Genomic DNA, 10982 nt, shown 5'->3' on the forward strand with positions numbered 1-10982 from the left:
TTACAAGCATTCCTGAAGAGCATTTTTTAAACCCTGTATTTATTTAAACAATTACAAAACCATTTTATACAACTAAGCAGTTTAGGCCCTCCACCAAAATATAAAGTAGACTTTTAAGCCTAACTTTTGATAGGCAGTTTTCCTCATTGCTCCTAAGTTGACACGAGACAACATCAACACTTGGCTCCACCCTGGAGAAGGTGTGGAGAGAGGAAGGCAACCTCCTGATTTCGTGGTCCTACCACAGCTCCCAGGATTTCCATTCTTCAGTTCTGACCCACACCCACTCTCTCCCCCCATTGCAGGAGTTGGTTTAAATAATATAGATTTAGTAGTAGTAATAATAATAATATACCTTACAAAATTAGCTATTTTGGGAGTAACAGCAACTGAGAGGGTCTGGAAGAAAGACTTCCAGTGTCACTGGAAAGCACCAACATATTAGCTCACATATTATAGGATGTGGTTGGTTAGGTGGGTCAGATGGTATCATTATTACTACCTGAATGGATGACAAACTGAAATTTAAGAATGACACATCTGGTAAAACTTTCAGACTACGCTAAATACACGAAACAGTCTTTACGTTTAGATGGTGGGTCCCATCACCCTAGGGAGTTAACAAGATAATCCCCCTACAAAGAGATGAGTAGTGATTCCAGGGTGTTTATCTCTGTAAACACTCATGAATTTCTCATCAGGTAACACACCAGCCATGCCACCTTCTCTAGCCTGCCAAACAGCCACCCTCTTCCCTGATGCAAACACAGAATAGTAGCCAGCTTTTTCTTCCCTTCTGCTTCTTCCATTATTATTATCCCTTCATGTTACTCACCATATGGTCTCTCTTTATGTGAAAGCTCTATGTTAACTATTTAATCACAACTGGTAACTCTTTCTTTGGTAAGGAATAGCCTTGTCCTGCCTACCTCTGAAAGAGGAAATGGCCATTTCACATCTCATCTCTTCTTTCCTCCCACCTGAGTAATGACAGAGGAGATGATGTTTGAAAAAGAAAGTAAGGATCCACCCAGCACTTCGCCTACCAAAGATAAGAAGCAGGAGACTCACAGCTCAGTCTCTGTGTCCTGGACAAGCCAAGGTCTATCTTCAGTAGCAACCTCAGCTATTTGAGATGAGACCTAAGCCCCGGTTAAACACAAGACCTAGATTTCTATGGCTTCTTTTGAGTTGACATGAATACTTGACTCTGGCCATCCAGAGCACCGTGGCTGTACTTCATGAAATACTAGAGTTTTGCTGAAAAAAAATTTAAAAAATACTAAAAGGAGGGGAGAAAGTCATATGAAAGCAAAAAGGTTAAATACAAGATGGTAGCACATCCGTCAGTATCTTTTTTTTTTTTTTGGACACAATCTAAATCTTTCTGATACTTCTGAAAATGAATTGAACTAAGTTAATGCCAACTAGATTAACTGAGCTTAAAGCTTAGCGTTTTGAATTTCTGTTAGTGGTTTTACATGCAGTTCTCTCCCCAGCTTGCAGAGAACCTGGTTTTACAGCAAAATGCCCAGCTTTAGAATCTTTGCAGGCTATCAAGAATAGGTGCACCATTTTCTGTACGAACATATAGAAAAAGAAACAATTCTGGAAATCGCCCTGCTCTGTGCAAAAGGAAAAGCAGAGGATCTTTTCCCCCATCAGATGAGTTACTTTCCCTGGTATCATTCTAGTTAAGAATGAGATTCCAACAATAAAAGTTTCCTGCTGCAATGTAAACATATTCTGTTTGCGATGCTTTTTAAGAGATCTCCACGCATTTTAGGCTTGCAGGGAAGAGATCTCACTGACAGCAAGTCACTGCTTCACCCAACACAAGCTGCCAAAACACGTAGAACTGAACTCTGTCCTCTCGTTGAGCGGACCGATAAGTATGCTTTTAAAAGCATGCACAGCCTGGTTCACACTTACATGATGCACGGAGAATGAGGCCGAGGGCTTGCAGAGTGAAGCAACACCTCATTCCCAAGCATGTGCACAACAGTCCACCTTCCCTCGCTGCTAAAAATGCTAAACCAGTGCCATTTGCACTACACATGTGCAACATGCATGTCTCCAAGATTCATTACTGTGCATATGAAAATTCATTCATATCAAAGCCTAGCTTTAAGAAAGTCCCAAGGGGCTGAACTGTGTGCTTATGCGCTTTGAGGGGGGAAAAAAAAAACAACTCTTAAACTCTTCTTTCTTTTTTTTTGTAGCATTGCCCTGGTCTTTCCTTTAGTAAGAACAAAATAGCTGTTTGTAGCATTGCCCCGGTCTTTCCTTTAGTAAGAACAAAATAGCTGCTAAATGAGTGAACTGCAAGTTCCCACTGTGTGTTTATAACCATTCATTTTCATAACTCAAGTTCTGTTTGTGTGAACACAAATGTATAAATCATAGACGGATTCAGGGACTATCCCAAGAAAACTGTAACTAAGATGAACAAAACTCATTATTGTATTTGAGAATTGCTGTGCTCTGGTCATTTAGTATGACCATATGTATCCTTTTACGCCATCTCTCTAACACTACTTCCTATAGCTCATTCTAGAGCAAAGGATTCTGCAATGAGTATCACAAATTCACCTATTTTCACATTTCATTGCAATCTGAAAACTGCCTTTTGCTCATGAAATTTTCCATTAAAATAAATCTGCCCTTCAATCAAAAAGGGAAAAATTATACTGAGGAAGTGATGGGTTTGGGGACACATACAGTCATTGCACATCCTATACTGGATCAAAAAAGAAGAGATGAATGTTCATGTTCTCTAATGACAATAAAGATTTTTGCAGGCAAAAATAATTTAAATAAAGTAAAAATGCTTCTGATTTTCTTGGCTTTTGCATGGGCCTTTCACATCCATGGATATGAAGCTTATAGAACCTGGTTTCAACCTAAAGGCAGCAGAGACACAGACAAGGACATAACACTGAAAGACAGAGATTTCCAAAGAATTATCTTCAGTTCTCTACCAAAAAAAAGAAGTAAATAGAAACAATTTTAAAAATTAAAATCTAAATACACTCAGAGCTTTACCAATGCAGGAAAAGCAGAGAGGTGGCTTCTGGTTTTCGTCCTCCTTTCTGTAGTGCCATACAAACTTCAAGTCCTCGGATTTGTCATAAATGTCTAACGACCTCAGTGCTGACATCGACACAAAGCTCCCCAGCGCTGTGGCAGGAGGTGGTGACAAGCCATCTGCCAGCAATGGGCCAAGTGGAGACTGCTGGCTCCCAGTCTGGCTCATTGCACCCTGACTCTGGCCAGCCATGACCTGTGGGGGCAGCACGAGCTTTTGCAAGGTCAATTAAGAAGGTTAAGGTCTCTGATTTGAAGGTGTTCCCCCAGTTAACGTTTTTACATGTATATAACACTTCTTTGGATACACTTCAAAAAAATTCTCTGGTACACAAAACCCGAAGAGGAAAGCGATGCTTGAAGAGCAAACAGAAGCAGGAGCTTTGGGGGACTCCTCCTTTGCGGAGCAAATTCCTCCTGAATGACATTTCCAGGGTGAGGCATTTGTCAGCACAACTGTAAAAGGGCCAAAGGCTCAACTGACAAACCATGAGATATGAAGTGCTCGCAAGATACATCCGGTGTTGAGATAATTAAAATCAAAATTAAGCTTGCGCTCTATTTGCATCTGCAAAGCATCAGTTAATCAAACATAATGAGTTAATCAGGCTCATTTTTCTGAGACCAAAATGTAATCATGCTTCATCATCTTTTGTGTTGTCCTTAGACTCTGACTGATTTTCCAGACACAAACTAACTCTTCCTAAGTATCTGCACACCCGATAGCATGTCGGCATCCTGAAAATTTTCTAGGCATTGTTGCAACATTAATAGGAAATAGTTGTAGTAAAGCCACTTATAGGAGTATTAAGAAGTCAAATAATAATAATAACAAATTGAAGGGGACACCAAGCATGACCCAGGAAGGGATAATACTCTGCATCCTATTTTTGCAATCAAGAGATCAAGAGACAAGCCATTCAGCTATGTAGCAAGACTGCTGCCCGTAAACCAGTATGCCTCCCAGATTCCTAACAGCAACAGCAAAGAACATGTTCTCTGGTGACCTCTGCAGATTTAGCAATTCTGTATTTATTTTTTTATTAAAAAAAAAAAAAAAAAAAGCTGTTGCTGGATGTAATTTCTAGGTATTGCAATTAATTTATTTTTAATCCCATGTAGAAATAATTTATACTGTCTTGGTTGCTAGCTATTTGAGATATTGTGGTTACATTTTTTGTGTCTTTGGTACATTTTATTGTAACATTCTCAGGGCACTGCAGCCAATTACTACATCTCATGCTGTTTTACTTGCTACACAGCATCATCCAAGCATTTTCCAGCAAGTCCTTGTGGGTAACTGTGTCCTGGTCAATAAACACATGTATGTCCATGTGCAGGTAGGTATGAGCTAAGCGTCAACTGAGCCATTTGGATTAATGACCCTTTGGTTTCGCTTCCGTGGTCTCGAGCCTCTTAGCTCAAACTGTGATAGCGTTTTAAAAAAATACATTTTTAACATCAACCTGAGCACATTTGGAATACAAAAGCTTAGTTGATTATCTGTCTATCGTGCTTCCACAGTGTATAAACTTCTCCCAGCTTTTCACTCCTCTCTCCCTCCTCCAGCCCCCGTTATCTCATGTTCAGCCCCACAGTTGTGCTGGTCTGCTCTTGGCTGTCCCAGTCCTTCCCCTCATTGCTGCTGCTCCCATGGTGTGCGTGGGGGAAGTGGGAGGGACAGTCCCAGTGGGGAGCACAAACCCAACCAGCTACACAGCAGAAAAGGGAACGAGAGACACAACGTGCTGGGGAAAGTGCCAGAACAATGGCTTGTGGCCAGGACTTGGCAAGGGCAGAAGATAATAGCACCCACAGATTAAAGAAGGAAAGTGGCTGGAAATAAAGTTTGTAGGTCTCAGCCAACCAGATCATTAAAGGCAGTTAAGTGCAAAGGAGTGCAAACCCCAGCACTTGATGTAGGGGACGAGCTGTAGAAGAGAGGGGCGAGGCAAGGAGGCAAAAAGTGAATTAACGAGGCTACAGTACCATCATCCAAGAACCTAGAGAACAGCTATACCTTTCAATCACAGCTACGATACGTGGGATTGCCCCTTTCAGGTTTCATCCCTACAGCTGAGCGAGAGCAGTCACACAGGAAAGCTTGCCCTAACGCACTGGAAGCTGTATCTAGCATGCAGAAAAATTAATCCACCATTGTAGCTAATTTGGCCGTTTTCATTTAGGACTCTATTCACTGTATTCTATTTATTTAGAGAGATGACACATACAAAACAATTTCCTAGAGAGGCTACTGTTTCTAGAAGTCATTTCTCTAAATCAAGTTTTGAAAGGAAATTGACAGCAGACAGTACGTAGTACTGACCCCCAAAAAAGTAACTTAGTCCAACGTGCACTGTCCATCCCTCTTTCAGAGCATGTTTTTCCCTTGTGCTAATGCTGTAGGTACTTTCTGATTCTCTGTGAAATTGGAAAACATTAACAGTTTGCAGAAAGGGGAAGAGAGGAGTGACAGTGAAGACCAGTGAAGACAATGAAATCTCACCGATTTAGCACGTCAGTGCTTTTCATTCTCTGCTGATCCAAGGCAGTAAAGGGAATAAGAACAGAAAATAAATAATATTCCTCAGAAAGACATAAAAATGTAAGTCTTACTAAAATCCACATTTGCCCCACCAGTCCCTCCAGCAAGCCGGATCAGCTTGCTTTGCTCATGTGAGCATTTTCATTAATTTGAACTGGAACATTGCCTGACAAACGAGCGTTGGATCTTCCCTTTCTGGGCAGAAGCACTAACTACCAGCTGAAATACATCAACACTCCAGATAAGCCATGAACTATTGTATCCGTTGATTTACTGCTGATTAAAGACTCCCAAGTTGCTCCTAGTCCTGAGAATTAACATAATTGAAAATGTTACATTAACATATTAAAGAAATGTTCTGAAAGTGCATTAGTCTACCAAGCTGAATAAATAAATAGGTTGCTGGCTGATGGTCCTTTCATCAGTTTAGGGAAGAGTTCTCTGATTTCCACTGTGTGTATCTGCAGAGAGTTGAATACACAGCTTAGAGCTGTCACAACTGCAACAGCAAAATTCTATTAGTTTTCCTTTAAGCTGTATATCATTGGTCCTTACAAAAACCATTTCCTAGTTGTAAACAAGACACTCAACTCACCATTTAATATTACCAAGAGAGAAAAGATACTCCTACTTTGGACACATTATAAACTCCACTAATGCAACAGATTGTTTTAGAAAGAAAAGCGTAGGCCTGTTCTTTCAGTAAACGGCATGCAAAACTTCAGCACAAAGTCCCATAATCTAAAGAAATCGGTTATTAATCTAATGAGAGAGTACTTAAAAAAAAATTATGAAAATCTCATGTCTTAATTGGTTGAGATGTGTGACACCACTGTTAAAAAACGCAGTGGCCTACCAACCCTGCAACTGGAAGTAACGCCAAAGATAAAGCATTGTCACAAAAGTAACAACTTTTTTTTTTTTTTTCCTTTTTTCTTTTCTTCTCCTGACTGCAATTCTGTGTTAATTGTGTTGTTTCCTGCAGATGGCTGAATGTAACATCTACAATTATTGGTAGCAAACCTGAGTCATTTTCATGGACTACATCAGTGTGAGACCGTGCAGGAGCCGAGGACGGAGTCGCAGGGAGAGAGGGTAAAACCAGCACCGACAGCCCTTGACAGGAGGTCAGGCTTTGCTCCCTGGGAGCTAAAGTCACTGATTCTCCAAGGGTCTTTGCTTGTGCTACAAACAGGACATCTTAACCTCTTCTACCGTACCCCATATTAAAGTGTTGTCTATGACTGGAAGTGTACCTTGCGAGTTCATGCCAGTAACTAGAAGTCCCCAGCAAACAATCCAGGTTGGCAAGTAAGGGCCAAGTCTTGCAAACACCAGCTGGTGGGCAGTTCAACTTGTTTTCCAGGAACCGGGTGAATTACAATCAATCATTCTCAACATTGCGCTGAATTACACACTGAAGTGCTAAAGATGTTGTACACAGGGAAAGGTGTCACGACTTTCCCAAAAGGCAAAAATTATACATTGCGTTTGGGGCTGTCCAGGGCAGCCCCACAAGTACTCGCACCGAAACTCACAAGACTGAGATAACATTTGGTGGGAAAATAGATCCTACATACTGACTTTTTCTGAATACGCAGAAAACAAAAGAAAACCCAAGGAGAACACATAAGAAAGCATATCATGCTCCTGTATTTCCTCAAGGTGATTTAACATAGTAATTATTACAACGTGCACGAGGAAAGAGCACAGCACTTCAGTAATATAAAACTTCAGCACAGCATCTGTTACTAAACTTTGCTCAGAGGTAAGGAGAGGCAAACTGGGTAAATTATAAAACAATTGAGTGGCTAGGAAAGAAAGCTTGGCAGAGTTTAAAAACAAATTTCTCACACGCAAAAACCAAAACTACCACTACTGTTATAATGCCTGCACACAAAAACCAAAACTACCACTACTGTTATAATGCCTGCACACAAAAACCAAAACTACCACTACTGTTATTATGCCTGCACACAAACCCAAATGATAACATTCAATTATCAGGAAGCTGATGCGAAACACTTCAGCAAATTCAGTGGATTGCTTGAATTTGAAGCTTCTCTGCTGCTTTAAGGAAAATGTAGGCAAAAGACAAATCCTTCAGGCATTGAGTATTTTGCCTCTTGAGTGCTGAATGTTGGCAGCTCCCTTGTTGCTACACTGTTTGTTGCTTATGAAAAGCAGCTACATTTGGAGGTACTAGTAATACCCAATAGTATAACATCTATATTTCTGAAGTCTACCTCCTTCAACACCAGAATACGCAACATTCATGAGACTTGATAGGGAAGTAGAGGAGTGATGGCTTAAAATGCTGCTTTATAGTTTACCACAAAGATAGCTGAATGAAGATAATTTTCTATCAGACTTCCAAGTTTCCAAGCAGGGCAGAGAGGAAAGAAGACTGCATTAGCAAGTCAGGCTATTTTTTTCATAAATTTTCTATAACCTTTTCTCTTTTCCTTACACTCAAACTTCATATTCAGGGCAGTTACTCCGCGCTTATCTCAACTGGACATGACCAAACAAAATTTCCACAACCACTGGAGTGCAATCTGGACAAGAAACCTAGAATTTATTTTCTGTCATATTGAGCAAATGAATGTGCCCTAAACTATACCACTGGGACAGCATGCTTTTCTATTCTCATGAGAAAGATATTAGAAATCAACTTGCTAGTTGTAATTTTTAAACCAAGTATGTTTCACCGCTGTAAACACAGTTTTCACTTCATGCTCAAATTTTCCTCACCTATTTAAATTCAATTCATTTGGTGTCTGAGACTTAAAAAGAAATTTCTTCCTTTGCTTCTAGCAGCCCTTTGAAGGAGTCAAACAAAGAAATGCTGAAGAGGACATTTTTTTAGATTACTCCTTCTTCTGTCAGTTATTAATCCTACAGAGAAAAATGAAAGGTTTAAAACCTTCCAACGCCCACTTGAACAGTTGTTAACGCCAATTGCGAGATGATACTGTCCCAGACAACCCCAATGAAGCAAATTAATTAAACACAGTAAAGCTTTGAAAAGAATGTGAGGGGAGAACAAGTAATTATTTGCATATAGCACACAGACAGACAGACACTCAAGCAACGAAGCGATGTCCTACCTCTCCTTGCCGGTGATAATGCTTGGGAGGTTTTCCCATCTGCTCTAGCATTTTGCCCTTCTTACTGCTAGCAAGCATCAGTCCCTGGTGGATGCCTGCAGATCTGTTGGTTGTCTGAGTTGGAGCCTCCCCCATCAGGGTGGACTTGATGGAGTTCACCTTGGAGCTGGAGCTGTCTAGCTGGGAGCTCTCCACGATCAGGACCGCGGCTAGTAAGAGGAGACAGCAGGAGCACTTATTCCACATCAGCACGATCATCTCCCCTCCCCCCAAAAGGATTATCTTTTTTTCTTTCTTTTTTTTCTTTTTTCTTTCTTTTTTTTTTTTTTTAAGGGAAAGGAAAAAAAAAAAGAGGGGGGAAAAAAAAGTTTTTAAAAATATCTCCCGAAGTTGATAACAAAGCAATGGATTTCAATGCCACACACTCAAGGAACTGCTGTTCTGAGAGACACGGGAGAAAAATAATTTAAAAAAAGAATCCCCTAGGTAAAAAAAAAAAAAACGTGTCAAGTCTATAGGCACTGAGCAACTATCGGGTCTGTAAAGCGACGGCTTTTTCCTCCAGGTCCTTGAGAAGTCCAGGCAATTCTTTAGTGACCGAGAGCTACAAGGCAACTGCACCCAGGGCAGCTCCCCACCAGTGCAGTCACCAGCACGTTTGCTTAAGCTTCAGAGGAAGAGTGAGCGAGTTACTTCCCCCCACTCCTCCTCTCTCGCTGCACAAGCCAGCAGAGAGGAAACTCAAACCAGATCCAATCCAAGCAGCACCGGCAAAAGCTGGGCTTAGTTTTCTTTCACTCTCTCTCTCTCCCCCTCTCTTTACTTTTTATTCCCCTCCTCCTTTTTCTGTCTTTCGCCTCAGCCTCTGCAGCCAGCAGGAGTGAAAGCGCCCGGTTTCCTCCTCCTCCTCCTCCTCTTCCAGCCCTCCCGTGCGGGGCTCTGGGCACCCAGCGGTGGGGCAGGGGGAGCCCCGGGACACAGAGGGACAGACCCCCCAGCAGGCTCTCTGTGCGGCTCCCCTTCACACTCGGGGGTCTCCGGCAGCCTCTCGCTACCCCCGTCCCTATTACAGCTGCCGGCAGCGGGTCCCTTCCCTCCGCCCCCGAGCCCAGCGCAGCGACTCTCACCCCCTCCATCCCCCAAACCCAGCTCCCACCTCCCAGGAGGCCACCCTCTCTCCAGTTTGGCCAGTTCCCCCTCTCTCCAGCCGGGGTCTGCTCAGGGCTCACGGCCACACACAGCCCAGGACATAGAAACCCCCAAGATTGGATTTTAAACCGTTTTACAGAGCACAGCATTTGCTCTGACCCGGGCTTCAGAGAAGCTCATGTTTACTGGTTTCGAGTGCCAAGCTCTTGGCTGAACCTTACTGCCACCTCAGTGCCCAGCCTGAAGGTGGAGGTTAAGTTGCACCAAAGGCTCTCCCGCACAGGCTCCCCAAAATGCACTGCCACACTGAAGTATGTGTCAAGGTGCTCCAGCTCCCTGAAACACATAGAAGTGCAAAGCACATTAGTCCTGCAGTGCTGCGAAAGCGCGGGGCTGGCACACAAACCCTGCCAAATGTTATGCCCGAGCCTGCAAAGTCTTGGTACAGAACACATCCAGCCACTAATACTGCACTGCACTACTCCTAAACACGACACTCCTCAGTGCCACTAGCACCCCAAGAGACTTACTTTGCATTCATCTTTTCCATTTCCTTGGCACAAGCACACAACCAACTGCTGTGGATCATCCAGGTGCTACTAACTCCACGCACACGCTCCACGGCCCTTGCACCTCCCTGCTGCAGCACCAAACCGCTGTTTCAGGAAAAGGAAGGTAAACAGGGGCACAGAACACAAAATTAGGAGAACTGGGGTAAACCCAGCTCTTCTCTTTCCCCTGTTACCTGCAAAAGATTTAGTGCAGAGATCGCCATGGGGCCCTTGTGTACTGCAGTGGAGCAGCTACAAGCCTTTGTCTTACCCTTGGACAAATGAAAGTGGGGTGGAGGGAACCAAGGAGGGTCTTGCTGTCCCACACGTTCATGTATGAAAACAAGCTGGACTGGGAACAGTACAGAATTTTCATGTTCTTCCCTCTCCTGAGGGATCCCCTCCTCTAACCTGTCAATCCTTTCCAGTTACTCTACCTCTTTACATGGCGGAAGGGGTGAAGATGAAATGCACACCTGAAACTTCATTTATTCTCAATTAACAGCTGTACAAAAGGAGGTTGCTAGCAAGAAATACCAG

The 10982-nt window shown here is 42.7% G+C and overlaps 1 protein-coding gene across 2 annotated transcripts in view; it reads right to left on the minus strand.

Annotated features, from left to right (window-relative positions):
* DKK2 (dickkopf WNT signaling pathway inhibitor 2) overlaps positions 1 to 10516 on the minus strand; it is a 46154-nt gene extending 35638 nt beyond the window's left edge. The window contains exons 1-2 of one of the 2 annotated variants that reach the window (XM_014940482.1): positions 10422 to 10516; positions 8743 to 8951 (exon numbers count right to left, since the gene is read on the minus strand). In XM_014940482.1, the coding sequence (XP_014795968.1) occupies positions 8743 to 8951; positions 10422 to 10428 (216 nt within the window). In that variant the 5' untranslated portion in view covers positions 10429 to 10516. Of the gene's footprint in view, positions 1 to 8742; positions 9488 to 10421 lie in introns of those variants that run through there. The other variant, XM_014940473.1, reaches the window with a different exon arrangement.
* Between the last annotated feature and the right edge of the window lie 466 nt (positions 10517 to 10982).

The sequence above is a fragment of the Calidris pugnax genome, unplaced genomic scaffold (genome assembly GCF_001431845.1).
Source record: "Calidris pugnax isolate Ruff unplaced genomic scaffold, ASM143184v1 scaffold34, whole genome shotgun sequence".
Taxonomy (NCBI): domain Eukaryota; kingdom Metazoa; phylum Chordata; class Aves; order Charadriiformes; family Scolopacidae; genus Calidris; species Calidris pugnax.